The following is a 16119-nucleotide window of genomic DNA, read 5'->3' on the forward strand; positions in this document are numbered from 1 at the left end:
TGCAGTAATTGACTTCAGATTGAATTGCCTGAGACACTGTGGAGGAATTTCATTGAGACAATTATCACTTCATCATTCATCTTATCCTTAATATTTAAAGTCAGCTGTTAAATATGAGGTAACAACAAGTTTTTTTCAATAGTTGAATAACTGAAAGGAGTTCTCCTTGGGCAATACCACAAGAATAGAAATAATTTTTTTATATTGATTTATTGGTGAAATAGCAATATAATTTACAAACTATTATTACAGGTTCAAGTGGAGGACCAGATTATGTTTGAAAGCGTTAAATCTGCTGGATCCTTCCTCCATGTTAGCAAGTTCCTGTTCCCCAGTCAATCTGTCTACCACAAAAGGTATGTTCTAGGAGAGAATAAATATAGTATTGGGAAAGTAGAAGAAAATTCAAAGTCAGAGATGGCTTGGTTTCGTTGATTATGCTATATTATAAGACTCTTTCATATGTGGATATGAAGGATAGGGATATTCTACCCGAGGGTCACAAAATGTAGTAAAACCCGAGGCTTGCCGAGGGTTTTGCAACATTTTGTGATCCCGAGGGTAGAATATCCCTATCCTTCATATCCACTTATGAAAGAGTATTTTTCTTTCATACCTCGACGTTTTATTGCAATGTTACAACAATAATATCCCCCATTTTGATAAAAATTCGAAGAAATTCATGACTGGAAGTCAATTTTCCATATATGAAAAATTACGTGATATTTTCAACAAAAAAACCATTGTTTGCATCTTTTATAGTTAAACCAGTCAAATTTGTGAAAAAAATGTTAAAGTTTTACCGTGGAAGTAGAAATTTTGTTGACGCCGTGACGTCACGAGGCTTTATTGCATGGGTAGCCATGCAATACAGCCTCAGGCGACATGAGTGTATTGCCCTAGACTAGCCAGTATTACATCCATAGGTATGAAAGAAATACTACTATTTCATAGTAATATGATTACAGTAAATCACTGTTATAACAACCTCTGCATAGGGGCAAACAACATAACTTTATAAGCGTAATTTGCCAATTTAATTTGGGCTGTACAGTTAAAAAGCTACTGTATATTGTTCTTAAAATAAAATGTCTTTATGATATTTTGTGAATTTTTAAGGTTCCTGTATTTTGATTGATGTTGAGTTAAGTTTGATATTTTTGATTTGTTGGCAGTCATGAGTTGAACCTGTCTGTGCAGACAACTGGGTTTGTGGTGTACCGTAAATACAAACCAATGGTAGAGGAGGAGGATCGACTCAAAGTAAGTTAGGCTGCCTACAATACAACAACTGTTATTACAATGTTAACTCATAGTAAATAAGCCTTAAATTGCTTCAATAGAACAACACTGGACTGAAAATGGGGAAAAAAAATCCATGTGTTCTATTTATTTTTCCACATCGATAGACTTGTTAAGTTCCAATACTTAAAAAAACCTTGGTAGATTCACATATCAAAAGTGATAGTATTAATTGCAGGTAACACATTTAGGATGTTTTGCAGTACCATATCTCACCACAAGACCCATGTTCAAAAACAAATTTTAAAAAATCAATTCACATTCATATTTTGGTTATAAAGTGTACATACAGGTAAAAATAATGACTTTATACAACTTATTTAGAAGTTTGAGGGATTTTAAGAAATACTTTGCCTGGTTGCTGTTGATTTTTCACCAAGGATGTGCAATGAGGCAACAATTTATATAATATTCATGGCTTAAAGCCAATTTGGAAAATCTGATGATGTACTAGAAAGCAGTAGATGTTGGGATCAAACTTTTAGGTGGTATATGGCCCTTAAATGCCAGTTTTATGTAGCTAAATTAAATTGAATTGGTACTTTCAGCCCCAGCACCCATACCTGGTAAGTGCCTCTGACCCCTATCATATAAAGGTCAAGGCCATGTATTTCTTCTTGCTTTCAAACCTGTCTAAAAAGACCAGCCAAAGGACCAAGAAAATGGCCCTTATAGCCAAGTGGTCTTTATACACAGGTTAAATTGTGTTATAAATGACCATTTGGAACCCAAGAAAGTGGTCTTATTAAGCAGAGGACCTTTATACAAAAGTCAGATTGTATTGAAAATGACCATTGGGACCTGAGAAAGTGGTCTTATTAAACAGGTGGCCTTTATACAAAAGTCAGATTGTATTGAAAATGACCATTGGGACCTGAGAAAGTGGTCTTATTAAACAGGTGGCCTTTATACAAAGGTCAGATTGTTTTGAAAATGACCATTGGAACCTGAGAAAGTGGTCTTATTAAGCAGGTGGCCTTTATATGGAGGTGGTTGCAAAGGCAGCTTTGACTGTAACTGTTTAAAACATCCAGAGTTGGGGCCTGGTAGGGGTGATGGCATATATCCTATATATACTCCGTAGGGTGTAATGGTGATGTAACATATTAACAATATTTCACATTCTATCTAAAACAATCAACTATATTACAGCTAACTAGTAACTACCTTGTTTTAAGCATTAATTAATTCTTCAGGTGTATTAAAAGGTTATAGGTCAATATTATTGAAAGATAAGATACATGTATTAAATCTACTGTTTCCAAGACCTCTTCACAGTAAAAAAGCGGAAAAAAAATAACTTCTGTGCTTCGGGTGGAGCTTATTTCCTGCTTAGCTGCAGTTCTATATAAACCTCAGACCATCATCTTTTAATTCTTTCGACAACAAGCCCTAAGACGGATGGTTGGAATTGTCTTGATATGCTCAAACTTACGCTTGCAATTTTGTTTTTCCGCATTGATCATTTTTCTATTGTTTCTTCTACAAAAAAAACTTTATATTTACTTAAAGGAAAAAAACAACATTTTCCTTATCTATACTTGTTTGTGATGACAGTATAAGCAACAGTAAGCAGTAAAGAAATCAGTTTGAATGGAGGATGAGAAAGAATGAAAGAGAATATATAAGAAATGAGTCATGATTATTGTGTCTTCAGATTGGAGAACCTGTTCGCTTCTTCCACAAAGAGATGGAGGCGTACCTTGTAGCAGAAGGATTGTTTGATGAGGAAATTCAGGAGGATGGTGAGCACACCTGATTACTTCCTTTACAATTAATAGTATTTCTTGGCATTTGATGTCAACAGTTTCTTTAATGTGATTTCTTTGCACTGAAAAAGTGGTGTAGAATCATAAAATTTACATGTTTTAAGGTTACAATTCCTTCAATTCTACCTTACCTCAGTAGAGATACAAATTACGTGATAAGTATAGAAGGTCACAGGCTTCTTGTTATAATACTGATTCAGTAATAAACATGATAAACTGAAAGTTTTGATTTCAGAATCCTGCAATATTTGATTATTTTCCAGTCCATTTACGAGTGCGTCCGATGGACCAGACGATTCCTAAGACGATGTTCCCCAGCACGGCTTCCATCACCTACTGGCAGATAGAGCTGCAAGATGGACCGGTCAAAGGTAAAGACGATCTGTATTTGCTATTACAATTACCACTTGTTGTCTCTGTTACAATGGCTTTAGATAATCTGTCATTTCAAATGATATGTTGAAAAAAGCAATAGTTGTAACTTATTATAGGAAATTTCTTTGATTCAGAGCTTCTGTCAAATCTGTCTTTAACTTAAACTAATGTGAAGGGACTACTAAAGGTCTCTATGGCCAAGTTGTCCTTTTTTCATATAGAGCAAATTGTATTGAAGTTCACTATTTTAGACTCGGAGAAAGTGGTCTTATCAAGCATGGGGTTGTTAAGACAGGTTCGACTGTAACTGAAACATAAACTTTCTGAATTTCTAAGCCTTGAACAACAAAAAGGTCACTATTCAAATGATAACAATAAAAATAGCTATGCATTCATATCTATGAAAATCACTTATGATAATGGTTAAGAAAAAAAAAAGATACATATTTCAAATGAATCCTTATCTGCTGCCTTGTGTTCCAGGTGGCATCCTGCATTGGGAGGTGCCTGTCAAGATCGTACACATGTGTAGTCGCAAGTATCTGTCTGTAGACAAAAACACAAATGAACTGACCCTGTGTTCTTCACACACGGATCCCCGGGCGGTCTTCAAACTACATGCTGTCTTCAAAGTAAATACTCACTATAAAAAGTAACCCTGATGGCTTGATATGGCTTAATGTCCTATAAACCGCCATAGTTATTCAAGCACAACCTTCCCTGCATGCATTGCAAGTGTGAATGTTTATGTTTTGGGAGGCTGGGGTATATTTGAGTTGTGTCTCTTTGCAGTAGTGGAACCTCTCCTATTTTATGTATCTCACTACACCAATAGGTCAAGTGTACAGGCTTTGAAGTAAATTTCAAGGAACGTTAGAAACCAATGACCTGACATGCTTCAACATCATGAGAAATAAATTTGCCCAGTTCTTCAAAATTTTGTTTTCAATAATTGAAAGACATTAAGTGATAAGCATGATAAAGGGTCTTTCTCCAAAGCCCAGGGCAATGCTATATGGTTTAAGTGTATGACCTTGACTTTTAAACATTTATCAATCAAATGTCCTTTATTATCAAGAGATCTCAAGAACTTAATGTTCTACATTATTTAAATGTTTTGTGATAGATATCTTTATACTAAAAAAAATATTCTATTATATGTTTTAGTCCTTGTACTAACATGGATATGATATATGGCAAAATGATCATATAAACTATCTAATTTCTAGACTGAGAAGAGTGTAATGAAAGACAGCTATTGTAGGATCCAACATGTCTCCACTGGCTTCTGGCTTCATGGATTTTTGGGTAAATATCCCCCATATTGTTCTTGAAACAATTTCCTTGTTGAAATTCCCAATCTCTAATCTTAATGTATGCAGTGATTGAATTCTCAATCTGAAATATATTCCTTGTTCATATTTTCAAAATCAAGGCTAAAAGATATGTTGTCTTCAATTTATCAATTTCTAGTCTGAAAAAATTATTCCTTGTTCATATTTTCATTTTCTGGATTTTTAGACTAAAAAGATTGATTAAAGTATTAAAGATTACATATTTAGTTTGAAAATTTTGATTGAAGTTTACATGCATCATTTTAGATGTTTATTATGATAATCTTATTGCAGATAAGTACATGAGTCGACAACAGTCGGATTCCTCAGATAATGGATCCATGACAGCTCACAAATGGAGTACTGCTGAGCTGAGAAAGGTCTTATTTTTTCTCTCATCTTCACAGCTTTGATTCATTCTTTATATCTGTTGACTGAACATTAAAAATCAAGTTCACTGTGGAATTCCATCATCTTAAAATAATGGAAATGTATTGAACAATGGTAAGAAAACAGTCACTTGTGATCTAAAACTTAGTAGAAGAAGAAAAAGACCCATAATTTCATTGCCATGAAAATGGGACTTAGTGTGTTACATGTGTCCATCCCCTCCCCTCCCCTATCTTTGATATTCCGTCTTTGCATATTACAGAGTTATCTCCCTTGTGGGTAGGTATCCATTGTGACGTTATTATTTTGTGAGTGCAATTCACATAATTTACTCCAAAATTTATGACGTTATGCTTGCAAACACATGACGTCACAATCAATACCTACCCATAAGGACAGATAACTCTGTTATATGCAAATACAGAATATATTGTCAGGGAAATTTATGTCATAGACATTTCTAGTCATACTACAAGGTATTGATTTGGTTTTAATGTCTTGGTGTAACTGTGAAATTGTTTTTGAGGCTGAAAATGGTTCTACTAAAGATATGTTTTCGTTAATGACTGCTACCCTATCATGGTTGTAGGTGGGAGTGATCGAAGAGAAGCAGTACGATGATGCCTTCACACTACAAATTGTTGAACCAGAGCTTCTGGAAATCTTCAATGGCATGTCTGGAATGGTACCGTTCCTGCAAAAGCTTGTCCAAGACGTAAGCACAGCTCTTAGTTTGTCTTACTTGAAATTTGTCGTCAGAATGGTTTTACCTTTGTATTCTGTCACTGACTATCCCTCGAGTCTGAACACCATGTAAGTTTTGAAAAGTCAGACAATATATGGTTGTAATTTGTTACAATGTAACTCCGACACCTGTGAAGCCAATGCTTCTGACTGACCTTGAACATCCCTGGACTAGGATTGTTCAATCATCAGAAGCATAAGCTAGCAAAAATGGCAATGGGAGAATGAAAAACATTTTCATAGCAATTTATATTAATGTTGGAGAAAAACATATTAACTTTGATTTGAAATAAGTTTTGTTTTCTCTCCATTAACTTTGTATAGGTTACTGTGACAAAGCGTGTTTAAATTTCATTTTCTAATTGATTGCAGAAAAAGAAAGGAGTTGTACTGAATGCAAAGATGGCCCATGATACAGTGACTGTAAGTTTGCCTATTAGTATTAAAATACACATTTTCAGTTTGTTCTTGTTACCATGTGAAGGTCAACAGAGATCATTTGTGTATTTTATTCTTGTGACCTACAGGTCAGTAGAGGTCATATTTTCTGATGCCCTTGTTACCTTATAGAGGTACACAGAGGTCATATTTCAATTTTATTGTACAAAACGTAAAAAAAAAGATTCTGAGATTTCACTAATATGTAACAAGATTTCTGTCATGAATAAGGGATAAAGATTTGAAAAAATAGAGCTTTTCATTTTGAAAATTCTTTATTCATGTTGAAATTTAGATACTGTACTTAATCAGTACACATATCTTATTCTCATAGGCTTTACAAGAAATGAGAAGTTACATGTTCGAGCTTGGTGAGACAACCAAACAGAGGCAGAAACTCCTCCGTAATCTACAGGTGAGTGCTTGCACAATTATACAGAAATCCTTTAAAGAACAATTTTATCTTCAAAACTGTCTCAATGACTTCACGAAATATTAGGTAAAAAGGTAAGCAGATGTATAAAAATTTTGACCTACATGTCTTTTAATATTCAAAAAGATTGTGACTCTTAGATTATTTGATCGATGCCTCCAAGGTACAGTCAAACCTGTCTATAAAGGACACCAAAATAACACACCAAAATAACACACCAAAAATGTCCTTTATGGATAAGTGTCCTTTATACAGAGGTAAATTTTGTAGTAAATTGTACCAATTAGGTTGATTGAGTGTCTTTCCTTTATATAGATATGTTCTTTATAATAGCATGTTTGACTATACTTTCATATTGAGATAAAGAAATGTAATACTGTACTGATATTTATTTGTAGATCGTTGAAGTGTTGGTCCAGCTCCTCCAGATTCCATTCCGAGGCTGTGATGACCAACAGTAAGTATTAAATCATAACCAGTAAAGTCATTAAATAGATTTATAATATTTATGCCATAGACTCCATTTGAATTTCCAATATTGATCGACATCCTAACCACACATAACCGTTGTTTTATTTTAAATTCAGCCACCTGGTGAGGATTTATGTGGAGGCTTACGATGTCCTCTATACCTATTTAATGGGCGACAGCAGGAAAAACGAGCTCTACATAGCTAAACACATTGACTTCTTCCTCACACAGTTTGAGATTAAAGAGGTATGTAATACACTAAAGAAATTTCCTTATATTCTTTTTACTGCATATTACAGAGTTATCTGCCCTTGCAGGTAGATATCAATTGTATTCTCATCATTTTGTGAGTGAAAATTTCTTTGTAAAATGTGGCTTTACTCTCTTATGATCGCATGATGTAACAATCAATATCTATTTGCAAGGGCAGATAAGTCAGTTATATGCAAATACATAAATAACTTTAAAGAAAGTAGTCATGAATCTAGATTTCGAAAAATATAGCAATATTTTTTATACACTAAGTATATGCTCATTTAGGTAGTTTCAGACTTTCATATATATAGCCTTGTCAGTTAATCAGATTAACTTAAAAATGGCAAGCTGGTGGTGGTTTGCTGCTTTAATTCCTCAAACTTAGATTATTAAGAGATAATTGATGGAAAGAAGGCTTAAGATGTATTTTTAAAAGGTACAGTCAAACTCGGTCAAGACGAACTCAAAGGGACCCCAAGAAACTTCAAGTTTTCCGAGTGCTGGAGTTAAGCGAGTTATCAAGTCAAATGTCGATCTCTTCACTTAGTATCACACATGTACTAGTTCTAGTTCAGTAAGGAAAGTGTCAAAATCGCATATTTACTGTGGAACCGCTTATATTGAAGTCCTTGGGGAATGGAAAAGATTTTTTCTAAATTATTCAGATATTGATATAAACCAAGGAAAAAGACAATGATATTGTGTTAACATGAATTAAGCAGTGTTTAAATATTGAATTTACCGATAACCGATTTCAATTTATAAGTTATAACTGTAAAACTGAAATAAATCCAAAATATTGATTTAATAAAATTGCAACAAATTATTCACTGATGATTGTTGATACAATAACTAAGGATAATTGTTTAACATCTAACATCTATATTTTTTTTAAATCGGCATTTTCGGCAAACTATTATACACAAAAAAACTCACTTCGTATTATACGAACATTTTATGAAGGATTTTTGTCATTCGGACCAAACATTTACTTTGTATTAAACAAGTTTTTCGAGTTTTCCGAATTCGAATTTTCTGAGTTTTTTTAACAAAGATAAAAAGGGAATTTGTCCGGGACAAGCAAAGTACTTCGTATTAAGCCGGGTTGTCGTATTATCCGAGTTCGTATCAACCAAGTTCGACTGTACTTGCATTTTACTGTTGATAAGTATTGCAGGGCCAAATCAATGTGCATATTATGTAAAGGTATTTAAAATACGCTTTTGTAGGGCCAGATTGGTCTCAATGCAGCCCACATGGTGATGGAACTGATCAAAGACAACCGTAAGATCGTGGACAGGATCACCCACAAACACATCGACACGTTCATCGACCTCCTACAGAGGGACAAGGTACCACAGTCTGGTCATCTTCATTGAATGGCTTGTCTCTTAAACAATTCACCAAAACGTTTTACTGATAATTACAGTTTGAAATTTGTTGATAGTCACAAACTTGTTTATTGTCGCAAGTATAAGAGATTTTCCTATTTCTGCAGTTCACAATCATAATCAACAAGAAATTTATTTTTGCTCTATTTTTCACTGAATAAAGCATTCAAAATGGCCTCCATAGCCTCTTGTTGCTTAATCATGCTTCATATTAGTGTGAAGCATTTTATAGTTTTTTTTTAGAGATTCTATACATCGTGGGCACTCGAGTGATGGTTTGAATACGTAACTGTTCAACATAGATTGACTACATATTGTACACAGTAAATACAGTTTTATCATATGTACTATGATATTTCTTTTTGATCAGAACTACCGCTATCTTGATTTGCTGAGTGTGTTGTGTGTCTGTGAAGACATCAACATTTCCGACAACCAAAAGTATATCACAGAAGTCTGGCTGATGAAGGGAAATCGGGTAAGTTACACCAATCTAGTGACCATGGTAACGTTATAAATATGAAGGACAAACCTAATGTGGTCTTGAACAGACATCCTTTATCAAGACTGTTTAATAATACTGTAAAAATTGATGTTGGTTGTTGTATAAATATTTTCTAAAATGAAAACAAAACGAAAAAGATAAGGAGAGAGAGAGCATGATTTCTTACTTTAAAATGTATATTTTCAGAACTGTGTTTTCTACACCGACCTTGGACAGAAGATTGGTAAGGTGCCTGGTGTCGTGTACGTCTCCACAAACATGGGCCGCACCTGGACAGATCTCCGGGACTTTGTACAGGTCAGTTATAGGCTTTACAAAAAAAAAAAAAAAAATCGCATTAAAAAATTAAAATGTCCGTATGGTTATCGCTTATTTAATAGATGATTGTAATCCTAGACTCCTCTATGTCTTCCCTGTTACAGAGAGAGGGTGCAGACGAGTCCTATTTGTTCTTGGAACATCAGCTGGAACTTTACGGAATGTTGTGTCATGTAAGTCATAAAGCATCTGAGTAATAAAACTTTATACTTCATTTTATTCTCATTTATACTTTCTTTTATACATGTTATCTTTCAATATATGTATTATGAAATTATTTCAAAGTTAAAAGATTGTAGTGCCTCAATATGATGAACACTTTGACAAAAAATCATCTAACTACAAAGGTGTTTGTATTTGTGTTACCATTGAGTTGTCTACCATCTTTCAACATGTGTACAGTATGCCTTTAATTATCTTTAAATTGTTGATTTGCATTGGATTATCTCTCCTTTGCATTATCTCCCCTTTCTACAGCTGTTGTACAAATTACATCAGAGTTATGGTCTCTCGATTTTATAATTATAATTCTATTTATAATTCTGATGCTTTAGGGTTAGAGCTAATTGATCTATAAAGGTGAAAACCCAGGAGCTGAATTACTTATAAGTTGTCTCCCTTTGGCTGATTCAAAACTTGTTATAGGTTAAGAACAAGCTCTATAAAGGTGGTAATACATGAGCTGAATTGCTATCGATTGTCTCCCCTGATTTGTAATTCTGTCATTGCAGGGTCAGAACGAGTTCTCCATCAAGGTAATAACCCAGGAGCTGAATTACCTGACGTGGGAGGAAGCCTTCACCTGTCTCAGCGACGAGGTTCTACCAGACCAGCTCAGGGCCAGATACTGCATGCTTATCACAAGTAAGGAATTATTTCAAATGAAAAATGTATTTGCACCTACCTCACATGTTCATTCAGTGTTATTTGAATGAAACCAATTTTCTCTCCATAAAAAAGTATGCTAAAACTGTGTTCACTTTTTGCAACAGTTTTCATTATTTTTCATTGAGGTTCAGGTATAACTTGAACGTATTTTAACTTTTGAAGGTTACTAACTTGCCTTAGACAACCTGTGAATAGAATATCAACATTTTGCTTTAGACAATTATAATCTGTATCAATATCCACTTGTTTGCAGCCATGTTTGTGGATATCAGTGAGAACCAGGCTGTCACAGACAAAGTCAAGCTATCTTATATCTACGAAGAAGTTGATAATATTGAGGTAAGTTATCTCCCCTCCATAAGTATCAGTCTTTCTATTTCAGTAAACTTAATTAAGGTGTCTTGATTCTTTTCACTCATTTACCCCTAAGGCTCATTTGAATTATTCCAATTACATGACAGGAACATTTCATTAAGAAATTTCATGTGTTATGCTTGTATAATCTAGGGAATCTATTATTTATTTTCTACAGTGTAGCACTATTTAACTGTTCATCTTTGTATGTTTGACAGGATGTGGTGGATCGTACTGGATCCACGACCTACCAATTCTTCCCCACGCTGAATGATTGGATTTCCAAGTTCCTGGGAAAGAACAGTGACATGACAGCGTCTGAGATAGGAAACAACATGCTTGTCAGACAGGTGGGTAGTAAACATTTGTTAAGAATTACTCTGCACTTCTTACATCATGAAGGATTTCCAGTGAGAATATTATGATTTCCTGTAAGATAAACATGTAACAGGTCTGGATCGGGTTGATTGCCATTGACCAGGTATAGCTCAATTGGTAGAGCATCCGGCTTGTGTTCAGAGATCCTAGATTTGATCCCCAGGCTGGCATTACATTATTCTGCACCTTCTACATTTGGTACTCTGGCCAAATATGGCTTAAAGTAAGGTGAATGCTTGACAAGGGGATACCTGAACCTGGGTTTTGTATAAAGTCTTTGAGGTTAAAATTATAAAAGGTCCAGAGGGAAGAGTGTCAGGTCATCGGCGGCCCTGTAGCTCAATTGATAGAGTTATATCTGGCTAGTATCTGGAGGTCTGGCAGTGCATTGTCCTACTCCTCTTAAAAATTAAGATAATGAAGATTTTCCTGTACCATGAAACTTATATTTTGCTCTAGGTCCTGAGACTTGTGCACTACCTGGTATCATTTGGATTCTACTACAAAATTGAGGACATCAAAAAGCTGCTCGAACCTCTGATGAGCCTGCTGGATGGAAGAAACGACAAGCCCTACCCAAACATATCAGGTTAGTTGTTAACATTTAAATTGATTTAATATGAAATTAAAATAGTTGCTGCGCAATAGTGAAAAATAGTTTTGGGAAAGCTTGCATATTAACAGACTGTCATTGCTCAGGGGCAAAAATGCCTGGGTAGTGAAATTTTAAAGCTAACATATGTTAGGCTGTTGTCAAGTTCTGACCATAGGTTGATGTTTTCTTTTTTTCTGGGTTGTTCAGCTTTCTGACACATTCTATACCTAGAACCACCTTCAATGACCCTTGCTGTCAATTGTACATTACCATAAACCAAGTAAACCGACACTGTCCCACCATTCAGATGATATGTAACTTGAGTTTATCAACTGATTTTTGTAGGCAAGGATGGAGAGGAGATTTTAAAACATTTCCGTAAAGTTGGTCGTTATGAGAGAGGCCAGGAAACCAAGGCTATTGTTGATGCCAAATGTCAGTAAGTATTGTTTCAGGATAAGTTTTTAAGGATACAATGAAAATATCAGCTTAATGCAATTATAAAGAAGAGTTTTCAGTCCGATATGAAAACAAGGCAAAGAATTGAACATGTCGTGTTGTATGTTTTTTGGCCAGTTTAAAACACAAAAACTGGAAATTGTTTTGATAGAGACTTACTGCTAATTCTCTTGAACCAAAAGTCAACAGTTGGAAAAAAGATATCTGACAATAGATCAAACTAAAGGTTGAATTCAAATTAAGACTTTGATTCTGCTTTAATAGTGGTAAAAAATGTTTTTTTTCAAGATAATCGTCGTTTGTCAGCATCACACTCGAAGATCGTGACACAATTTATGTTTAAAAATATCTTAAGATCGGACCAAACTAGTTAGATCGGTTCTTGAAAGTTAAATGAAAAACTTCTAAAATCTTAGACTATATATTTGTTTTGCAGGGCACTTGAGGTGCTGGATTTGTTCTTTGACTTCATCCTGAACCAGAGACTTGAGGTATAACAAAGTTGTTAGGTTTAAGGCTTATCAAGTGTTAATTATGTTGTGGTATATTCACTACTGCTACCAAAGCAGGATGATTTTGCAAAAGTGAGCAGTTTACTGGAATTCATTTTTTTTTTAATCTTTATCCAAAGAAGATCAAAGGTCAGTCTGTTTCAGACATTCAGAATTTTCATTCTAACCCATTATATATGGGCAACCAAACAAATTCTTACAACATGAGTTATTTCCACCTGCTAATGCTTTGATGATTTGCAATTATTTACAGAAATTTATCAACATGTTTAAAGTGACCCACACAGAAATGAACGCTCCGTCGGGATTTTTTGGTCACAAGACAGAACTAGCTCCAATGGTTTATTCAGACTGTGATCCTCTTAAGTCACCAGGGTAAGTCAGCTGTCCTCAAAGCGTTCGGTATTGAAATTTCTGTAAATCATTTTTTTATTTGTGAAAAAGAATAATTTTCATTGTAATTTTGTGAGAGAGCTCGAACACGATTTAAAATGTTACACAAATAATTGTACATAAATGCACTGATGTCAGTAAAACATTTTGGTCGCGAATATATGTTTTGTATTTGTTAACATGTTGAAAATAATGAAGGTTCAAAATAGTCTATGCATGAAAATATAGTGGTTTACAGTAGTTGAGACCAGTTCAAGTCATCAAGGTCTGGGAAGAACAAAAGCATTTAAAGATGCTCCACCACTGACAAATGGCATTTTTTCGCTATCAAAAACAGGAGCAAACAATTTAGTATTTTTATTCGGTTACAAAAGTAACTTACTTTACACCATTACCACCATTGAAAAGTTTGAGCTTATAATTTTACTTCAAGACAAAAATATTGAAAATAATTATTTGCATCCCGAAAAAATTCTGAGGCACTATGTCCTATATGGAATGAAGTATTGATTGCGCGTGCACCAATAGCAAAATAAATAATTTCATATTATTTTTTGTGTTAATCACACATATATATACACAATAAACACCAATTATTGATGATATCGTTTATGCTCTGTCGGCGGCAGAGCATCTTTAAACTAATATAAAGAAACAAAAAGTTGAGATAAGCATTAGCAAGAAACTTTGAATGTTTTATGTTCTTCAGATCTTCACTGTTTGTGGATTAAGTTATTGAAATGTTATTGTTATGGCAGGTATGAAATGCTATTGTTATGGTGGGTATGAAATATTATTGTTATGGCGGGTATGAAATGTTATTGTTATGGCAGGTATGAAATGTTTTTGTTATGGTGGGTATGAAATGTTATTGTTATGGCGGGTATGAAATATTATTGTTATGGCGGGTATGAAATGTTATTGTTATGGCAGGTATGAAATGTTATTGTTATGGTGGGTATGAAATGTTATTGTTATGGCGGGTATGAAATGTTATTGTTATGGCGGGTATGAAATGTTATTGTTATGGCGGGTATGAAATGTTATTGTTATGGCGGGTATGAAATGTTATTGTTATGGCAGGTATGAAATATTATTGTTATGGCGGGTATGAAATATTATTGTTATGGCGGGTATGAAATATTATTGTTATGGCGGGTATGAAATATTATTGTTATGGCAGGTATGAAATATTATTGTTATGGCAGGTATGAAATATTATTGTTATGGCAGGTATGAAATATTATTGTTATGGCGGGTATGAAATGTTATTATTATGGCAGGTATGAAATGTTATTATTATGGCGGGTATGAAATGTTATTGTTATGGCGGGTATGAAATGTTATTGTTATGGCAGGTATGAAATGTTATTGTTATGGCGGGTATGAAATATTATTGTTATGGCAGGTATGAAATATTATTGTTATGGCAGGTATGAAATGTTATTGTTATGGCGGGTATGAAATGTTATTGTTATGGCAGGTATGAAATGTTATTGTTATGGCAGGTATGAAATGTTATTGTTATGGCGGGTATGAAATATTATTGTTATGGCGGGTATGAAATGTTATTGTTATGGCAGGTATGAAATGTTATTGTTATGGCGGGTATGAAATGTTATTGTTATGGCAGGTATGAAATGTTATTGTTATGGCGGGTATGAAATGTTATTGTTATGGCGGGTATGAAATGTTATTGTTATGGCGGTATGAAATGTTATTGTAATGGGGGTATGAAATGTTATTGTTATGAGCGGTATGAAATGTTATTGTTATGGTGGGTATGAAATATTATTGTTATGGCAGGTATGAAATGTTATTGTTATGGCGGGTATGAAATATTATTGTTATGGCAGGTATGAAATATTATTGTTATGGCGGGTATGAAATGTTATTGTTATGGCGGGTATGAAATGTTATTGTTATGGCAGGTATGAAATGTTATTGTTATGGCAGGTATGAAATATTATTGTTATGGCGGGTATGAAATGTTATTGTTATGGCAGGTATGAAATGTTATTGTTATGGGGGTATCGGTATGAAATGTTATTGTTATGGCGGGTATGAAATATTATTGTTATGGCGGGTATGAAATGTTATTGTTATGGCAGGTATGAAATATTATTGTTATGGCAGGTATGAAATGTTATTGTTATGGCGGTATGAAATATTATTGTTATGGCAGGTATGAAATGTTATTGTTATGGCGGTATGAAATGTTATTTTATGGCAGGTATGAAATGTTATTGTTATGGCAGGTATGAAATGTTATTGTTATGGCGGTATGAAATGTTATTGTTATGGCGGTATGAAATGTTATTGTTATGGCGGGTATGAAATGTTATTGTTATGGCAGGTATGAAATGTTATTGTTATGGCAGGTATGAAATGTTATTGTTATGGCAGGTATGAAATTTATTGTTATGGCGGGTATGAAATGTTATTGTTATGGCGGGTATGAAATGTTATTGTTATGGCGGGTATGAAATGTTATTGTTATGGCAGGTATGAAATGTTATTGTTATGGCGGGTATGAAATGTTATTGTTATGGCGGGTATGAAATGTTATTGTTATGGCAGGTATGAAATGTTATTGTTATGGCGGGTATGAAATGTTATTGTTATGGCAGGTATGAAATGTTATTGTTATGGCAGGTATGAAATATTATTGTTATGGCAGGTATGAAATGTTATTGTTATGGCGGGTATGAAATATTATTGTTATGGCGGGTATGAAATGTTATTGTTATGGCAGGTATGAAATATTATTGTTATGGCAGGTATGAAATGTTATTGTTATGGCGGGTATGAAATG

General features: G+C 34.1%; 1 protein-coding gene across 1 annotated transcript in view; it reads left to right on the forward strand.

Moving 5' to 3' along the window:
- The window catches only part of LOC138322246 (inositol 1,4,5-trisphosphate-gated calcium channel ITPR3-like), a 29186-nt gene extending 15151 nt beyond the window's left edge, over positions 1-14035 (forward strand). Inside the window, exons 7-31 of the mRNA XM_069266290.1 lie at positions 253-356; positions 1176-1263; positions 1851-1868; positions 2960-3047; positions 3335-3442; positions 3930-4078; positions 4676-4754; positions 5075-5160; positions 5760-5885; positions 6287-6337; positions 6687-6767; positions 7184-7242; positions 7373-7502; positions 8741-8863; positions 9273-9380; positions 9594-9704; positions 9830-9898; positions 10457-10589; positions 10867-10952; positions 11186-11317; positions 11805-11934; positions 12286-12379; positions 12836-12890; positions 13165-13286; positions 14014-14035. Of these exons, the coding sequence (XP_069122391.1) occupies positions 253-356; positions 1176-1263; positions 1851-1868; positions 2960-3047; positions 3335-3442; positions 3930-4078; positions 4676-4754; positions 5075-5160; positions 5760-5885; positions 6287-6337; positions 6687-6767; positions 7184-7242; positions 7373-7502; positions 8741-8863; positions 9273-9380; positions 9594-9704; positions 9830-9898; positions 10457-10589; positions 10867-10952; positions 11186-11317; positions 11805-11934; positions 12286-12379; positions 12836-12890; positions 13165-13286; positions 14014-14035 (2352 nt within the window). The remainder of the gene's footprint in view (positions 1-252; positions 357-1175; positions 1264-1850; positions 1869-2959; positions 3048-3334; positions 3443-3929; positions 4079-4675; positions 4755-5074; positions 5161-5759; positions 5886-6286; positions 6338-6686; positions 6768-7183; positions 7243-7372; positions 7503-8740; positions 8864-9272; positions 9381-9593; positions 9705-9829; positions 9899-10456; positions 10590-10866; positions 10953-11185; positions 11318-11804; positions 11935-12285; positions 12380-12835; positions 12891-13164; positions 13287-14013) is intronic.
- The last annotated feature ends 2084 nt before the right edge of the window (positions 14036-16119 follow it).

This window comes from Argopecten irradians, chromosome 4, assembly GCF_041381155.1.
Source record: "Argopecten irradians isolate NY chromosome 4, Ai_NY, whole genome shotgun sequence".
Lineage (NCBI taxonomy): Eukaryota > Metazoa > Mollusca > Bivalvia > Pectinida > Pectinidae > Argopecten > Argopecten irradians.